This window comes from Lissotriton helveticus, chromosome 3_1, assembly GCF_964261635.1.
Source record: "Lissotriton helveticus chromosome 3_1, aLisHel1.1, whole genome shotgun sequence".
NCBI classification, from domain to species: domain Eukaryota; kingdom Metazoa; phylum Chordata; class Amphibia; order Caudata; family Salamandridae; genus Lissotriton; species Lissotriton helveticus.
In genome coordinates, this window is record NC_136061.1 from 1,247,411,034 (window position 1) to 1,247,431,306 (window position 20,273).

At 46.9% G+C, this 20,273-nt stretch overlaps 1 protein-coding gene across 1 annotated transcript in view; it reads left to right on the forward strand.

The window, feature by feature from the left end:
* The window catches only part of SERINC2 (serine incorporator 2), a 251,638-nt gene that overhangs the window by 168,452 nt on the left and 62,913 nt on the right, over positions 1-20,273 (forward strand). Inside the window, exon 7 of the mRNA XM_078681901.1 lies at positions 12,928-13,018. Within this exon, the coding sequence (XP_078538027.1) occupies positions 12,928-13,018 (91 nt within the window). The remainder of the gene's footprint in view (positions 1-12,927; positions 13,019-20,273) is intronic.

Genomic DNA, 20,273 nt, shown 5'->3' on the forward strand with positions numbered 1-20,273 from the left:
ATATTGGTGTTGTTCTTTGGGTTGGGTGGTGCCTCCTGGGATCTAACGAGAGGCTGGGTGGTGGGTGGGTAGGGGGGATTGTTTCATACAACAGTTCTAATGTTCATGAACATGCAATGTTTTTCATTTTGAGAGATGCCTATTTTGCGGGAGGGTGACGACGGATGCACACACGCTTGTTTACCTATGTTTTATGCGGTTTTGAATGGCTAAGATAGGTCAACAGTCCGGTCCTAACAGACTGACTCTGATGTCATGGAATGTTCGGGGACTAAATGACACTAGGAAGAGGAGACTGGTCCTGAATTATGCAGCGCGACACGGGGTTGATGTGTTGTTCCTCCAGGAGACACACTTGGGGCGGGCTGATTCCACCTCGGTTGCCAAGGGCTGGGGCGCGCACAGGTATTTCTCTAACTACAGTAGATATGCACGAGGGGTGGCAATTTTGGTACATAGGGTCCCCTTTGTGTTCTCGGACAGCGTACTTGATGAGGAGGGTAGATATGTGGTCGTTACTGGGGCGCTTCTTGGCTTTAAGATTACATTTGTTGGGGTGTATGGTCCCAATATTGATTCCCCCGCCTTGTTCCAAGGTCTCCCCCACTGAGACGTTTTACTGCGCATTGACACTGATATGTTGGTGTTGGGTGGGGATTTTAATTTGTTGATGGACCCGGCACGGGACAGCACTTCCACATCCCCAGATTGCAAACCTCGCTCTCGCGCAGTGCTTGCAGACATGTGCGCACACTACCCCCTTATTGATATCGAGGCTCGTCTTCACCCTCACTCGCCCGCTTATACACATTACTCTGGATATCACAATACTAGTACTAGGATCGACTATTGGCTTCTCTCCCCGGGGGTGGCTGGTTGGGTGGATACACATTCGACACTCCCACGCACGTTGTGAGACCACTCTCCTATACTTCTTACTCTACTGGTCCCTAGGCTAGGTGGATACGAGAGACAGTGGCGCTTCCCTGGCAAGGCGTTAGCTGATCCGGTCTTCAAGGAGGACATTCGTACGGCGATAAAGGACTACTTTGAACTAAACACTGGCACGGTTGATACTTGGGCCACATTGTGGGAGGGCTTCAAGGCCACTATTCGAGGGGTGTGCATCACGAAATATGTTGGAGCATTGCGCGAGATCCGTGCCACTATGACACGTATCGAGAATGACATTGCCGTGTTGGACAGGGACAAGCTCCCCGACTCCGATGGCGCTACAGAGGCGAAAAGGCTGGGATTGTTGCAGGAGTTCAGGGACGCCGCGGACAGGGAATTGAATTATCTGCACACACAACACTCAGCTAGGCAGCACGGAGAAGGTGACAGACCCGGTAGGCTCCTAGCACAGCTACTGCCCCCGCCCCGTCAGGCTGCATATATCTCTGACTTAGTTGATGACTCTGGCGTTCGCCACCAGACCACCCCTGCCATATGTGATGCCTTTCTATCTTATTACAAAACACTATACACCTCCTCCCTGCCCGAAGATCGTCATGACCCTGACCCCTACATCAATGAGATAGCTATGGTATACCTGGAGAAAGGCATGCAGGATTTCCTGGCCGATCCTATCACTCCCGAGTATGTTATTGAGGCCATTGATGCACTGAAGGGCTCTTCGGCTCCGGGTCTTGACGGCTTCTCGGCCGACTTTTACAAGGAGTACAAAGACAAACTGGTGCCCCGCCTGATGGAGGTGTACGCAGAGGCACTGGAGACTGGGGTTTTGCCGCCCACACTTCGGGAGGCGGTGATTGTGCTGCTTCCCAAGCCTGGTCGTGACCCTTCCTTCTGTGGCTCTTACAGGCCCCTTTCGCTACTCAATCTCGATTACAAGATCTTGGCCAAGGTCCTCGCAATCCGGTTATCGCTGCTAGTGGAGCAGATTATTTCTCCGGCCCAGTCTGGATTTGTCCCCCACCGTTCCACCTCCTTTAATCTCAGGACACTGTTTTCTGTCCTACACAGAATAGACCCGGACACCCCGGCGGCAGCGGTGTTTTTGGACGCCGAGAAGGCGTTTGACTCTTTAGAGTGGCCCTTCTTTCTGTCCGTCATGCGACGAATGGGAATGGCCACGATGTTCGTCGCCACTGTAGAACTTCTCTACTCCGCCCCTAGGGCGCGGCTGCGCCTTAATGGCACCATCTCTGACAGTTTCCCGCTCTCGAGGGGCACCCGACAGGGATGCCCTCTTTCCCCACTGCTGTATATTGTAGCCATGGACCCATTGGTTCGTCACTTCCAGGAGAGTCATATACACCGGGGCCTCCAGTTTCGCACGGGCGCGCTCCTAATCTCTCTATACGCGGACGATACCATTCTCTATGTCCGGTCCCCTGAGACCAATCTAGAACCCCTCCTTCTGGAGATAGCCCGGTTTGGGGAATACTCGGGCCTTCGTATTAACTGGCGCAAGTCTGATATTTTCCCGCTCACGCCCTCTACAGTGCGCTGGGACTGTCCATTCCCCCTTGAATGGAATGCAGACTCGGTGAAATATCTAGGTATACATGTTCACTTGGATACAGTCTCCATGGTTCGTCTGAACTATGGCCGGGCGTTAGACTTTCTGGAGGATAACCTCGCCCATTGGCTTCGTCTCCCTCTTTCAATGGCTGGCCGCATCGCTATCATAAAAATGATAGTGCTTCCCCGTTTCCTATATTTGTTTAACAACATGCCGATCCCGCTCACCAAAGTCTTCTTCACTCAGCTGCGCTCGCTGCTGCTGCGGTTGGTGTGGGGGGACAAAAACCCACGAGTTTCCTGGCGGATCCTGACTCTGCCTTATGAACGGGGTGGCTTCGGTGTGCCTGATTTTTATCTTTACTACCTCGTCGCTCAGTGCGCTTACGCACATCCCTGGTTCCACCCTGACGCTCGGATCCCTCATCTGAGACCAGAGGCGGACTTGGCATGGCCTATTACCCTCCGGACGTTGCTACCTAAGGGCTTACCCCGTGACCCTCGAGATATTCAGACCGTCTCCACTACGTCTTGGGCTTGGATGCAGCTGCGTAGACTGCTCCAGCGGGACGTACTATATTCACCAGCTCTCCCACTGCCGAACCCCCACTGGCTACCTATCACTGCTGAAAAGGTGGTTTGTAACACTCTATCCAAATACCAACTTACCACAATAGGGGATTTGTTCCCAGAGGGACACGTCTTTTCGGTATCGGACGACCACCGATTTACCGATCGGACGTTCATGGACTCATTCGTTTTGACCCGTTTGCGCTCCATGCTCAGAGCACAGTTCCCCTCTTTCCCGCTTTCTCCGGACGAAATGGAGGCCCTGACTTTCTTGATACAGTCCCCAAATGGTGCGCATGTTGTCTCTAGGTTGTACAGAATCTGTGTAGCGGCTCTTCCTGCTTCGGACGCGCGAGTTCGAGCAGCATGGGAGGCTGATCTGGGCGGCACTATCACTGATGACCAATGGTCCGCTTGCTGCCAGGCCACCAAAGACGTCTGTCAATAGCAGACATAAATTAATACATTTCAAGTTTTTGCGGCGGCTGTATTTCACACCGGCCTTGGCTCACAAACTCGACCCAGCGAGGCCACATTGCTGCCCCAAATGCAGGGCCCCACATGCCGACTTTGCACACCTTACCTGGACGTGCCCCAAACTACATGACTACTGACTGCAGGTGCACCGCATATTGGGTGACATTCTAGAATGTGTCCTACGGCCCATACCTGAGATTGCGCTGCTGGGATATGTTGTTGAATTTCCCCGTACCACGCGGAAACTCGCTGCCATTGGCTTTTTGCTCGCGAAGCGGGAAATTGCTATGCTTTGGGGTTCCAGAAGACTTCCCACCTCCAAAGCATGGCTCCGCAGCCTGGCCCATTGTAATATTAACAGTGTGGAATACTCCGCGCAGATCCCGACGGCCTCGCGCCCTGTCGATATCTGGGGCCCATACAGAAAGTACATCAGCAAGCTAACACAGGCTGCACAGTCTCAGGCTGCGAGTTCTATTGTCCCGGAAGGGGTGGGATAGATACTGATCACCCGGCATGGGTGTATTGTCTGCTGAGTCTGGATTGTTTTGTTGTTTTTCTGCGCTGTGGCAGGAATGTGGAGGGGTGCTACAGATTCCATTGTTGATGATGCCTGGCGACGGGGTGTGTGGTTCCCTGTCTCTTTGCTTACTAGTCTCCGAATTCTACTTGCATTTACTCACATATCACACCGGCGGCCTACGACCGCCTATGCAACCGCTATCACCACCTTTTCATGATTGATGTGTTGATTGTCGCTCTCTCTCTCTCTTTGGCATTTTTCTTTTTGATGTGTTTTGAATTATGTTTATCTCTTTGCATCATCCTCGCATGTGTGCGAACCGCTGACAGAACTGGAAAACGGAAAATGAGGTTTCTAGAATGCGTAACACCGTTCGTCATATTATTGGTCACGTCTTGCAGATGCTTGTTTTGTATTATTACTAACGAAGTTTCTAATGTAATTTACACGCCATGTGATTGTATGCTTGTATGGACCAATCTGATGCAAATAAAGAGATTTAAAAAAAAAAAGGTTTGGGTGGGCTTGTGTACTTCAGTGAGCTCTTTGAAGATTTGGCCAGGGGGTCTTTAAATATTACAAATCCTCAGGCAGTTCCCGGTTTCCCTTTATTCTTGGAACCGACTAGGATATTAAAATGTTACAATATTTGTGGTCCTACGACCCTAGTGCCGACATTTTTCAGCCCAATTAATTGGCCCAATATGGGTCCCAGGCTTTCTTCAGAGCAATAAGTATAGAAGTTCCCTCCCTTGATGAAGCAGTGAATAACTACCAAGCTCCTACTACTTTGTGGAAAAAGGGCAGATTCGTAAAATATCAGACACACTTATCTTTAGTTTATGAGGATGTTAATCCTTCTTCTCCGTCCCATTTTGAGAGAGGTAACACTTCACGGGAAGTTGCAGTGGGAAGGATAGCCCTCTAGTCACACAATCATCAAGGCTCCTGCCCCTCGTCCAAAACCTGTCTCCTGTGTCCCCGGGCTTTCGGGTAAATAAGTAGTCTGGATACTAAGATTATGTGCAAGTTAATTCTGTTTCATTGAAGTTAAGCTTATTGTCATAGGAATGCTCTTGTCATATCCCCAGATTAGCATTCTAGTCCATAGGCCACGCAGTCTCGTTTTTCTTTAGAGGACGTAGTGGGTTTTCCCATCCTTTGCTATCAGTTTGCCCTTCATTCCAGGGCCTGGTCATTCCCTTGTACCTGAAACGAGTGACAGCAGTAGTCGAGATTGTTTGTGCTCTTGCGGTCTATGGTATCTGCAGTAATGTAGGGAAATTGAGTGCATTGCACTCGTTTCCCGATTGAGATTGATCCTATCATTGCGAGGCGTCAAAGTAAGAAAACAAGCTACGCCCATTGGTAGCACAGTATTCCTGTTGAATAGGAGTGCAGGCCTGATAAAGTGATGATGTTTGATTGCCTGGATGATGAGAGACTATGTTTAGGGTTTTGTTTGGCTCTTTTTATTTCCAGGAATTCTGGTGACTATCAAAGTTGGCCTCCTGAAGTCAGTACAGATACTATCTTCCCATCAATGGCAGCCGATATTGCCTTTGGCGTTTTTTCTGAGGTGCTGAGAAAGCAACCAAGCTCCTGTGGCTGGTGTGGGGAACCAGCAAAGCGCTATCAAAGCCTGTATGGACATCTCTGGGACTAGGTTTTGTGCAGATCACAGGCATTCACCCACACTCTAACCATGTGTAGTATTCTCACATGATGTTTCTTTCTCTGTTTCTTCACTCTAGCTGCTCAGCCTGTGTGTGTCTACTCTGTATGGAATGTTGGTGAGTGGACCTTCACTAGTATGCCTGGGTGACTGGATGAGGTGTGACAGTTGGTCAGAGGGGCTGAGCAGCTAGCAGGCTGCTCCTGGTGGGGCTGTGAGTTACCTGTGAATTACCATCTACAAGACTTTTACCACTTGTTAACCAACCTGTTAATAAACCTACTTGCTTTACATCATACCAGCGTAGCCTGGTTACTACACCATGGTGTCAGGGGGATGCAGAGTGGAGGCACATAAGATATGAGTGCATGCAAGACGTGGGTCCCAGGGTTTGCCACATGATAGGGACCCCATTACATACATATGAGCTAAATAACTCTCTCCTTTCAAAAACAAATATTTTTAAAAAGTCTGGTTTGTTCAGAGTTATGTTCAGCTTTTCATAGACCAGGCTGAATAGGAATCCCATATTCTAGGGACCCCACAGCTGACTGTTGCTAAGCGCTCATTGGCTGTTTCACCAGAGCACAGCAAGTTAACTGCTATTTAAAGCATGCAGGCTTAAAATGAGCCCAGGATAAACTGGTCCATTCATGAAGACCCTATTCCTTGCATCTGTTTAAAATATACTGCTTGTGGGGGCAAGATGGCGGCTGGTTACTTGGCCGAGTGAGCTCTCGATGCCTGCCGCCCGTGTCTGACCCTTGAAGTGAAAACGGACCGACATACAGACACGCTGATAATTTGAAAAAGAGGTTGAAGGAAATTATAGCCAGGCTGCAGAGAAGAGTGATGTTTCCTGACACTCTGTGAATGCTGTGGGTGCTTCTTACCTTGCAGCGTCCTGTAGTGGCTGGCTTTCCGCGATCACTGCGGTATCGGTCCCGAGGCGTCTGGCGCTGCGGAAGTGCATAGCGACTGGGATACATGAGAAGATGCCGCCAAAGAATACCAGGGCAGGCAAAACGCGAGTTTCTGCTGTTGCGGTGGGGAATACACCGGCACAAAGCAAAGGAAAGAAGTGACCAAAATTATCCAAATAAACAACGAGGTGGATCGGCTACAAAAGAAAACTTGACTGGTAATGCTGAAACGCAAAAGAAAGTTACCCCGGCGATGTTCTTGACGGCGAAATGAGGAAGTGTCCAAATTCAGAGCCTTGCTGAGGAGAGCGGGGGCACAATGTTAAATGGGACTGCTTCTGAAACTTGCATAATGGAAGAAGGAGCAACGACAACAGTGAGGGGGGGGTCTGAAGGTCTTTCTGATGCAACAAATATTCATAACAATGAGGGCTTGGCAGCAATGGGAGATCCGGAGAATATCGACCCCCTGAAAATGGAGTGGTGACAGCAGTTAAGGATGGGCTGCCCCAGGAGTCAAGTGGCGGTTATAATGTTGGGTCAGTGTCTGAGGCGTTACCGATGGCCAATGTACAAGATCTAGATGCTGAGGGCCCCTTTTTTCACTGTCAGATCTATCTCTGCAGGTATCGGAAGAACTCCTTAACTTATCAAATAGACGCTGGAGTGAGACTAGTAGTATATGTTTGGAAGAAGACACCCCGAGTGGAGTGGATAGAGTTTATGCTGCTGGGACTATACATAAGAAAATAACGTCGCATATATCAAGCCAAAGTAGCAGCCAAATAGACCAAGGCCAGCCCCCTGCGGGAAAGGCTGTAGAACAGTCGGAAAGTATTTCCCTAACCCTTATATACGAGACAATGATGGCCCATAGGGAGGAAAGCCGGGCAGAAAGCTTGAAAACGCAAGGTGCCTGTAGAAAATTGCAGAACTCTGTTCGCCGGATGACAAAACTGTGTTCCGAAATTGGAGAAAGAATAAGAGGCAGAGACCCGCATATCCACTTTAGAGGACGAGATGGTGGCCCAGAGGACAACTACCGAGGCATTAACAGCGCATAGAGACGATCTATCTTGGAAGATCGAAGATATGGAAAATCGTCTGAGACGGAACAATTTAAGAATTCTTGGTGTGCCTGAAGGAGTTGAGGGGGTAGACCACCGTAGTTACGTTGTTAAACTTTTTAATGAGGCTTTTCAAGAGCTATCTCTATGGTCATGGGAGACTGAGATTCAACTGGCCCATAGATTCCCATTTCAAGTGAAACACAACCAGGCTATTGCAAGACCCAGGGCCATATTGATATGCCTTTCTAATTTTTTGGCAAGGCAAGCACTATTTGATTTAGCTAGGCCAGACAGGCAAAGGAAAGCAGCCGGGATAGAATTTTTTGTTCGCCCCGATTTTTGCCCAACTACTGTGGAAAAACGATGGCAATTTAGACAGTTTATTGTGCCCTTTCAAGAGAAGGGGGCACAGGCGTTTCTACTAGCACCTGTTAAACTAAAAGTTATCTATAAAGATAAAACAAGATTTTTTTCCTCTGAAGTAAAAGCGAAAAGAGATCAAGCATTAGGGCAAGAATAAGTACAATGTACTGATGATTATAGGCAGATATTATAAGTTAGGAGTTGCTTTTCTAAGAGCATCAAGTATGGAATAGGTTATTCTGTATGTCGAAATGTAACTTTTTTTTCTGTACTGTATAAAGGGTGCTGTTTATCTTTGATTTTCATAAGGATGAGCCAAAGTAGAAGGCAACAAGGGGACACGGGGGGCAGGGGTGGCACCGAGGCTCTCCATCACCGAAGACCGTGGGGTCTATTTGCCTACATTTTGGGGATGGGGGGGCCTTCTATTGGCAGAGAAGGCAGGAGAGGGCAGGGGGGGGAGGGTGCACGGCTTGGGGAGGGGGGGAGGATGCCTGAAGGGGGGGTGGATTTGGGGGGGAAAATTGGGGGGAAAAAACTCAGTAGACACTTGTGCGGGCATGAAGGAAGGATGGAAAGAGAAGAAAAGAGAGAGAGGCATTTAAGTAGGGTAGGAAGTTGGCATACTGATTCAAAACAAAGCGATGGCAGGACTAACAGTTTGCACATTTAATATGCGGGGGCTCAATGATAGGGGGAAACTGCAAAGAGTAGCTTATGAAATAAATAATATGTCACCCGATATAGTTTGTATACAAGAGACGCATGTTCCTTGGAACAAACGTAGCTATTTGAGTGAGTTGGGATTGGAGATGGTGGTGTGTACTACACAAGCAACCACCGCTTGAGGGGTCGCTATATTAGCTTAAAGGGGTCTCTTATATGTGATTAAAATAGCTACCGACAAATATGGGCGTTGGGCCATGATGGAATGTATGGTGGCTAATAAGAATTATACTATATGTTCTGTATATGGTTCTAACCATGACCAGGAACAAGTTATTACGTATCTCAATATGGAGTTAGCTAACTGGGCAACCCTATTGATTTTGACTGGCGATTTTAATATACAGATGGAAGATGTCATTAAAGGGCCCGGTGGTGACAAATGTATTTGAAAAAAACCTAAAGTTTTTAGAGCCCCAACAACTTCTCCTTGAACATGGTTTAACTGATGTATGGCCCACGTTAAATCACCCCGAACCAGGATACACGCACTATTCATGCCCCCACCAAAAGCCTACCAGATTAGAATATTTTTTCACAGCTGAAACACTTTTAAGGGACGCGCAAATATTGATTTATCCTCGTATAACTTCGGATCACAATCCAGTTATTGAAACTAGCGATATCCGGTTTAATGTGCCCTAGAAGTACATTTTCCTTTGATACAAAACTGTTACTAAATGAGGAGTTTGTTGTACACATTCGTAAATGGGTGGCAACATTTTTAGGCATAAATCGTGGCTCCACAGGATTGGGGATGGTTTGGGATGCTATGAAAGCAGGACTCAGGGGGGAGATACTCTGCTTTTCCTTACGTATGCAAAAACAACTCCGACAACAACAAATGCAATTATATGAGGAGCTACGCTGTTTAGAATGTAGATGAATGGAGGTAATACGGGATAAAGCCGACAAAGCCGCCATTGCACAGGCACAAACAGGCGGTCTGGGGCCAATCTAAGGTCAATGGGGAATGGGCTAAAGATATTGCCCAAAAATACCATCTTTTCAGAAAAGAATGTTATGAGTTTGGGGAAACAACCGGTAGGTGCCTTGCGAAGAAGATTAGATGTAAGGAGGTGAAGAACACCATAGTTGCAATTGAGGATTCGGCAGGGAACACAATAGAAACACCGGAGGGTATTTTAGAAGTGCTTAGAGTATTTTATGAAAAGCTCTATTCTGAGGATGATCAGAGTATAGTTGGTAAGGAAGAACCATACAAGGACCCCTATAGGATAATCTTGGAGGAAGAAGATAAGAGGGCATTAGAGGAGCCAATATCAATGCAGGAGCTGATAGATTCTGTAGGTGCATTAGCTATGGGAAAAGCTGCAGGGCCCGACAGGCTCCCATTAGAGAATTACAAACTATTGCTGCCTGACATTCAGGGAGATATGCTAGCGGTTTGCCGTGAGGCACAGAAAGGGGCTGCTCCGGTATCTTGGGATGAGGCAAGCATCATTGTGTTTTTAAAAAAGGAAAAAACCCCTACCCTCCCAGGGTCATTTAGACCAATATCATTAATAAACTGCGATTGCAAAATTTATGCCAAAATTTTAGCGACACGCTTATCGCAGGTTATTAAGGCCCTAGTCTCGGTGCACCAGCACGGGTTCATACCAGGTAGAGACACAGTCAACCATATAGGCAGAGTAACAACTTTGCTAGATATTGCCAACACACGTAAGATGCCATATGGGGTAATATTATTAGACGCCGTAAAGGCGTTTGACCGTGTCTCATGGGGAATTTTTATGGTCTCCTCCCAGGGGGCATGGGATTGGGGCAGGGTTTGTCCAGGCAATTAGGGCAATGTATAGAGCTCCAAAGGCAAAAATATGTACTTTAGGGCTAGAATCAAAATCACTAATGATATCAAGAGGTACCCGGCAAGGCTGCCCATGTTCCCCTCTGCTATTTGCAATATATATCAACCCGCTCCTTAATCTGTTAGAGCATAGATTAAATGAACAACTATTAGGCCCCAGATTGGAGCGGGTTGATATATTAGCTTACGCAGATGATATCGCAATAGTGTCATCGGATCCCACAAGTACATTGGAGCAAACTGAACAGCTGGCAGCATTATTTGGAAGAAGTGCGGGATACAAATTGAATCTAGCTAAGACACAAGTAATATGTACAGCACAAACGCAATTCAGAGATCCGAGAGTGTTAAAAGAGGCCCTATACTTGGGAGTACGTCTGAATGCTTGCCTTGATAAGATGGTTAAAATGAATTGGGAACCACTGCTTAGTAAGATAAAAAAGATTTGGATAGGATGGAACCCCTACATTTGACATTGCTGGGAAGATGTAATGTCTTGAAAATGAATTTGCTCCCAAAGGTCCTCTATTTTTTCAGGGCAGTACCACTGGAAATTACCAGGAAACAAATGCAGATACTACAATCGATTTGCAATAGTTTTTTATGGGCACAGGGGAAGCCCCGGCGAGCACTGAAATTTATGACTTTACCACGGGATAGAGGGGGCTGGGCAGGACCAAACTTTCAGTTTTATTATTGGGCTTGCTTCCTACAGCACATAGGAATACTACTGGTGGGAACTAACGGTGAAACCTTAAGTGAGGTTCCTCACATATATCCATTACTATTAGGTGCAAGGGCAGAAAGAACTTTTTTTTAAATTCTAGAGCCAAGCTATTATAAGAAGACCCGCTTCAAGATGATACAAGCTGCTCATAAGGTCTGGCGCCAAATTAAAAGAGGGTTAAATATGGGCAAAATAAATTATTACACACCTACTAATGCCGCAGCACTACTTCCCCCTATTTTTTCGGATAGTATCATGAATAAATGGAGAAGCAAAGGTATTACAACCCTGGGCTTGTTGGTAGACAATAATGGAGTTAAAACTTATGTTTCTTTGAGTAAATATGATTTACACAAATCTGATTTTTTTAAATACTTGCAGATCCAGGATTATCTATGTAAGAGGAGGGATATTATATGTTTAGCGGAAAAAAGCAAGCTTTTAGAAACTGTGATGGCTCGGGGAAAAATTGGTATCATATACCAGGCACTTATTGAATTACAAAAAGATGACACAATATGAAATGGAATACGAGAGTATTAGCGGAAGGAAATATTCTTCAAGAGTCTATTTATCTAGCTGAAAAACTTTTAATATCCTCAAATTTGAGAACACAACAATATAAAACTATGTTCAATCTATACTACACACCTGCTAAAATTGCACGGTGGGGTGGTTTAAATGAGGACAAATGCACTCGATGTGGGGGAGAACAGGCAGACATAGTTCATATGTTTGCTACATGTCCAGATTTGAAAACACTGATAGATAGGATGCAGAAATTTCTAACAGAGGTGACAGGTGTACGGGTTGAAATAACCCCATTAATTATGCTGTTGGGGGTTATAAAGGATGAAACACCCATACAAGAAATGTATGCATATGGATGTTTAGTATATATTGCGGTTGCAGTAGCAAGAATATGCATAGCTTCAGTCTGGCGCCAGAAGGAGCCTCCAACATTTGAGATGAGGAGAGTCAAACTCTTTTCTATTTGTAAACTTGAGACCAGTTTGTATGCCATTAAGAGTCCGCGGAAACGTAAACTGGGTGATAAGATCTGGGGGGCTTTAACAGATCATTTGTCACCGGATGAATAAGAAATTAGTTAATACTGTATGGCAGGGATAGATCTTATTTTGTTTCTTTTAAAGTGTAAAATAATCACTCTTTACTCCCTAAGGCAAGTTGGCTGTATTTTCAGTTAGAAAAGTAGGTATAGGGATGTAAATACTATCTACATAATGTGTATGTGGTCATGTACCCCCAGAATGATTGGTAAACAGACTGATATATAAAAGGGTTATATTAGTATACTCAGGAGTATATTGGCGTATGATGGTTTATAGTGGTGTATGTATATTCTGTATGTGTTCCCTCTTATTCCTCGCCTCTTTCTCTATTGTACTTGTATGCTTTTCTTTTTTTGGACAGGTTGCACATATATGTTTATATTATTTACTGTTGACTGTGCCTTACCCTGTCTTTGTTTATGTATATGTCCACTGGCTTAATAAAAAAGAAAAAAAATATATATATACTGCTTGTTTTGCAGGAAGCTCAGCCGCATTCTGGCCTGCTGCAAGCATCTGTTATCTCCCTCTATACCATGTATATTACATGGGCTGCGATGGCTAACGTTCCAGGTAAGAAACGTACCAGTGCCAATGGACGATTTTCTCTTCCTCAGTTAATCATGGTTCATCACGTTGTGTTTTCTAAACTGATCATTTTGGTATGCCCTCTTTGTGCTTTATCCAAAGCCCCACAGTGAGGTAATCTTTTATCAGCATTCATGTTCTAGTGATCCTATTTGTCAGAACATTGACCATTCAATCCCACCATTGGTAAGGACGAGGTTCAGTTCCACTCCTCCCCACACATTGTGATATTCGGCTTCTGAAAGCTCAAACACCAGTTCAGCTGATGATTCAAGCGAGTGTCTTCAGTGACTGCATATTCGTTCAAGATTGCCCCTTATGCACTGTGTTGTACCTGCTCTAGAGGGCCATGGGTGTAACGCATGGTACGTGGTGCAGGGGTGGCCTCGGGCTCCTGTTCGTGGTAGGCCCCTCTCAATGCATCTCACTGAAATTCTGTTTGAGTGAGAAGGGCCGCCCTCCAAATATTGTTACTGCCTGCCCTAAATCACTGACTCCTGCAATGCCCAGGCTGTCCGCTATAAGGTGAGGGAAGGTGGGCGGGTGCTCTGGTCACTATATCAGACCGAGATTATTTAATGCTACAGAATTCCTCTGGGTCTGCCCCCCTTCCTGTCCGAGAAAGTGCATTCTCCCAGTTGTCCACAATCTGCGAGTAGTGGTACATTTCATTTAACAAAAAAAACATTTAGTATGTTGAAACCACTTCTATTAAAATCCGTGTACTTTGCACAGTATCTTTTATAAGACGATAATAAATGAAAAACACATTTTAAAGTCCACTTTCACGTGTAACACTCAACAGGAGTAAAATGCAGCTACCACAGGACAGCACATACATAAGTTCCACAGATGCTTGGCAGCTTTCATACAACCGTATCAGTGAGTGCTTGTTGTTGTCGTCTTGAATGTAGTCGACACTAAATGCTTCAGATGCATTACTTGGAAGCATCCTCTCAAATCATTTTAGATCAATTGGAAAGACGTATGATTTAGTTATGCAATAGTATTTGGCTGAATCACAAGATAAATGAGTGGTCTATTCTGTGTAGGTCATAATGTTAGACCCCTGTTTTTTTGAGTTGTCAAAAATTGAAAACCCATAGTTCTTCTCTCGTAAAGAAATGTATATTAGTTTGAGCATTTTTACTGTCTTGAAAATGAGATTGGTATGTGTTTTTACATTTTAGTTGTAAAGAAAAAAAATAAGTTGTGCACCCCATTAGATTATGAATTGTCTATTGGAAATGAAATTAATTAGGTTATATTGTTTAGGAGAATGATAATCTTTCTCATATCTTCTTGATGTATTCTATAGGAAATACTAGGGACAAACGCTTATCCATCCACTTTGCTACCTTTATGAAGAAGGGCCCTCTGTGGTTGGGAAAGCTAGCAACCAAAATATAACGTAACTCAATCAAACCTAGCCATTCATAAACCAGCATATTTTGTTTCAAGCAAAAATCTTTTGCCATGTTCTAGATCGCAGTTAAGGCACATTGTAATCTCGACATGGTGAGTGTTACTCCGTCTGGAGTACTCCAGGCTCAGTTCATAAATCCCAGGTTTGAAAGAATGGAAAGCTACTCCTGTAGTATTTCTCCTATGTGTGGAGTAGGTTTTCAGCTTTTATGGGATCCATGAAAAACAGTTGTAGATTTCCAGGAAGTTCACAAACGTCTCTTTACTCATGAAGGTACACTAGTTTGAAAATCTTCTACAGTAAACATTAGTGTTGAGCATTTGTATACTTGAAATGTTTCACCACAGGTGAATTATTCCAATGTATATAAACCCCTTGATATTTGGGAGTGTTTCCTTAACTTTTATAATCCAGAAAGGCACCATAAAGTCTATCTTTGACAGAGGTAAATTTGCTTGCATCTCATGGATATGAAACATCGAGAAAATTGTATGTGTGTACTCACAAAGCCTGTGAGTGTATGGATATTCAGTGTAATTTGCATGACTAACGCTCCCTGAAAGACTGTTTCCCCCCTTATCATTTAATTTGATATTGTCAAATGACTCTACTGTTTGATTTTTTACCATTGTAAGTAAAATGTAGGATCATCAAATCACAGGATCAATTTACGATTGATCCATATCATATCGAAGTCCCTTTAAGGGCAACAAGTTCTTAATCGGGTGCTCTGTATTTTGAAGACCCAGGTAAATGAAGGTGCACCTGTGATGTAAGTCAGGAGACAGTACGTTGTGCTGTGACTCAAGACTATTGATTGGATATTATCAAGCTGTGGTGGAGGCACAAACTTTGGAATAGGAATGGCAGAGCTTATTTGTTTTCCACATTCTTTTTATTAACCCACACAGCAAAAGAAAAAGATACATAGGGTGGCATCCGGGCATACAATGACTGTTGTTACATCTTCCAAGTTACTGAATGCTGTACAGAAAATATTGAAATGGTTCAGGGCTCCTCCGACACATTATCTTCCCTTGCTGCGGGGGGAGCACAGATATCTCCTCTGTAGCCGTTCCAAGCTCCCCAAATTTCCCCCCACTTCCTGGGCCGACCCCTGGCAGCATACACAGATCGCTCTCTAAACATGCACCAGTCCAGGTCCTCCATCCATTTCCCAATTTGGGGGGACTGACCGGCCCCCCATAGCTGGGTGATATTGCGCTTGGCTAAGGCACACGCCAGCGTAACCCATATCTTCCCGTGAGACGTGAGATCGGTTGGTTCCCAAACGTTCAGGAGACAACGGCGTGCCTCCAACTCCAGGTCTACACCCCACACCTCGCGTATCTTGTCATGGACTGTGACCCAATAGCTCCGGACGACAGCACAATCCCACAACATATGCATGAACGTTCCAGCCTCACCGCATCCCCTTCGACACTCTCCACTCACAGCCAAACCCATTTGCACCAATCGCGGACCCGTAACATAACAGCGATGAAGGACCTTCAATTGCACCAACCGGAGTCTCATCTGTATAGCAATCACCCTTGGGGAAGACACAGCCTCCCTCCAGTCCTCATCATCCAAGACCAGGCCATCCGTAGTCCATTGTTCCCTAAGAGTTACAAGCAGGTCTTCCGTGTGGTTAATAAGCTTTTTATATATCAGGGAGATTGTTTTAGGCGGAAGATGACCGTCCAACACCCGATCTTCCAATGGGGAGGCCCCTGGGGGCGTAACTCCCCGGGGGATATTAGCCAGCAACGCTTGCCTAATCTGCATGTATCGAAACCGCTCGCTCCCCTGCAATTGATGCCATTCCTGGAGAGCCTCGAACGTAAGGATCCCATCCTTATCCCACACCCACATATACCCGACCTGTGATATCCCGATGAGGTTCCATCTGTCAAAACCCTTTGTCTTCCACAGGCCTCCCAGACACTCAGCATTCCATAATGGCGTGGCCAAAGTTATTTTCCCATCCCATTTAAGAGAACGGTTAGCCTCATGCCACACCTGAACAGCAACCGCCGTGGGCCCAACCAGTGGAAAGCGCCCCTTTCTGGCATATAAAGCCCTAGAGTATTCACCGCCAGGTATCTGACCACGATCCATTGCGTACCCGGGGTCAAGCGGCGATCCGTAAATTGCTTGATTGATTGCCGCCAACTGGGACGCCCAATAATACTCCGGATATTTGGCAGGCCAATCCCCCCGTCGTACCACGGCAGCATAAGCTTAGAAAACGCAATCCGCGGCCTACCACCCCAAAGAAGCTGCCTCTGGAGAGACTCAATTTCCTTGAAATATGGCAGGGGTACCGGGTCCAAGGAGTTTTGGAGTGCCTACAGGAAGCGGGGAAGGGCCATCATTTAAAACAGGACAGCACGTCCTAACAGGGAAAGCGGCAATGATTTCCATCGCACCACATCCCTTCGGAACCTAGCCAATGGGGGCATCAAGTTATTTTCATACCTCATCTTGGGATCCAGTGACCCAAAAATGCCCAAATACCGGAACCCCACCAACTCTAACCTGACCGGACAATCCGCGGGGACAGCAGGGGGATCACCGCTTAAAACGAAGAGGACAGACTTCGCCCAGTTAATGGCAAAGCCAGAATACCTCCCAAATATTGCCAGTACGTTCAGAAATGCAATCTGAGAATTCCCGGGGGTAGACAAATATAATAGAATGTCATCTGCGTAGAGCGATATTTTGTCTTCCCACTCGGAAGTCCACCTCAGCCCCTTGATCGACCTGTCCCAGCTGACCCGCGCCGCGAGCGGCTTGAGTGCTAAGGCAAACAACAGTGGGGAGAGAGGACATCCCTGTCTGGTGCCCCTTCCCAAGGGGAAATCCGCAGACCTATGGTTATTTACCACTACTCTAGCCAGGGGGTCAGAATACAAAATTCGGACCCAATCCACGAACTCCGGGCCAATGCCCAACTTACGCAAGACAGCAAAGAGATAAGGCCACTCGACTCTATCAAAGGCCATGGTGGTATCCAATGATAACAGGACTGTCGGCTCATGTATTTTCGATGCGCCACCCAGGATCCCATGCAACCTACGCAAGTTAAGGGCGGTATTACGGCGGGGCATGAAGCCAGATTGATCCGGGTGGATCAATGTCGTAATGACCTTTATCAGTCGAGTCGCGAGTAATTTTGCTAAGACCTTCGGTTCGGCATTCAGGAGTGAGATTGGCCGGTAGGAGGAACACTCCGCCTTTGGTTTACCTTTCTTGTGTATGGCTACAATATTAGCAACTCGCTGATCGTATGGAAGCCGACCCCTCTCTCTACTCTCGATGAACATATCTCTAAGGAAGGGGGCCAGTTTATTTGCGTTTACTTTAAAGAGCTCGATGGGGAGCCCATTCGGGCCAGAGGCCTTTCCAGAGTGTACCCCTCTGATGGCCTGTGCCACCTCGTCGTTCGTGAATGGGGAATCCAGGTAGTCTCTGTCCTCGTCTGAGAGGGTGGGCATCGGAATATCACGTATCATATCTGTGTTTTCCGACTCGGTGTACCTGCTTTCGGCTGCATACACCGCCATGTAGTAGCCTGCGCACTCTTCCACTATTTGTTGCGGATCCGTTATTTTACCCGAGTCGACGGTCTGCAATATCAGTACTAATCGTGACGCCCACTGCCCTTTCTCCAGCCACGCTATCAATTTCCCATTCTTATCACCATGTTCATAAACCCTACTCTGGGTATCTGCGTGTTGCATCTTCGCCCTATCCCTGGCCAGACTCTTATACTAGTCTCTGAGGAGGCGGAGGCGGTGCATTCCCTCCGAGGTGGCGTTTATCGACACCTCCCTTTCCAAAGCCAGTAAGTCTGCCTCCACCCTGTCGACCTCAGCCCGGCTCTTCCTCTTCTTCCCCAAAATGATCGACAGCAATTCCTCTCTAATAACAGTTTTGTAAGCTTCCCACAGGGAACATTTTGAGCCGCCGTGCCCACGTTATCCTGAAAGTATCTGTCAGCGATCCGCACAATCTCCTTAGTGTCAGGGTCCTGCAACCACCAAGCGCTGATAGGGGCAATCCTAGCCACATCCCGCTCGCCAAATTCCATACCAAGCCAGACCAGCGAGTGATCAGAGACTCCCCTAGCCAAGTGTCGTACTGCCTGGACCCAGACTGCCTGCGCCGCCGGCACCAGTACATAGTCTATACTTGAGAGGGAGTTGTGCGCCGCTGCGGCATGCGTGTATTGAAGTTCACCGGGGTTTTTTATCCTCCACCCGTCTACCAGACCAGTTGTCTCCACAAAATCAGCCAACCACCTCCAGGATGGCAACAGAGCCCGGGCCGGATGTCTGTCTACCTCACCATTCATCACCGCATTAAAGTCACCCCCCAACAATCAAGACCCCAACAGGCAGTGTCAGAAAGATCTTACACAAATCTCGGAAGGTGTCAGTCTGGAGGGCTGGTGGGACTTATACGGACAACAAAGTAACAGTTCTCCCTTCTTACAGCCCCAAGATCCCAACATATCTACCTCTATTATTGGCCCATGTAGCCTGCACGGCTAGTGGAAAGGAGTTCTTGACAAGAATCCCCACCCCTCTCGGCCCAGTAGTGAAACCAGCATGCGCAACCAGTTTGTACCCCCCCTTTGTGTAGTGCCATGCAACGCTTTCCCATGAGATTTCTCCTGCAATAATACCACATCTGGTGAGTGTCTCCGGATCAACTGACCATCCATAGCTCGCTGGATCTTGTCCCCCAGCCCGTTCACATTCCAACTGAGTGCGGAGATCCCCGTTACCCTTCTATCGGAAGACATTGCAATAAAGTGACATTTCAGAAGCGACTGATGACACCCAATGTGAAATAAAACAACATACAATAAAAACTAAACAAACCCAATACTGGTACCACCACCCCCCTCCCTGCACCCCTGCATACAGCTTGCGCTCATCCCCAACTAGCAGTGTGCCTGTCGCCCCCAACTAGTCTACAGATAACTAAAGGTAGAAAACAGAGGAGGACCTACCAGCGGGCCCACCACCCCTCCCTCCCCCCAACTCTGTGCGGATACCCCTGCACATTACAAGCACCACATTAAACCTTATAAACACATATAGGCAGGGAATCCTATTACATGCCCCCTTTTGAACCGACCTCCATCCAACAGTTTGCAGCCCCCCGTCGACCACTCATTTAGCAAAGTCATTGTTCATCGGCCTCCCCTTGGTCGTGAGACTCAGAGCCCGACTTCTGGATACCCTCCAACCAGTCCGCCGCCACTTCAGGGTTATCGAAAAACCAGGCTTTCCCGTTGATGGATCCGCAGCCCGAGCCGCCTGGAGGATAGCATCCCGGTCCCGATAATTAAGGACTCGAGCAATCATTGGGCATGGGTTTCCCCTCGTAGGAGGCCTACCACCTGGAACCCTGGGAGCGCGTTCAACTGTGAAGAAATTGCTGAGGCCCTTAGGTTTAAGATGGTTAAGGATGAGGTTTTCTACGAACAGATCTGGTGCCTGACCCTCCGATTTCTCCGGCACTCCCAGGATGCGAATATTATTGCGCCTAGCCCACCCTTCGTATTCATCAAGCCGCCGGTCAGTAGACTCCCTGGAGGACTTAAGATCACGTACCTCCTGCTGCAACTGATTCACATCATCTATAAGGCTTGTTGTTTTGACTTCCAGTGATTTGACTTTCTCGCTTGCTTTCGTGAGGTCCGCTCTGATCAGCCCCATTTCAATCGAGACTGTCCAGTTTACTGTCCAGAGCCTCCATTTTCTGGCCCAGGGAGGTCCGGACTCCTGTGATGGCCGC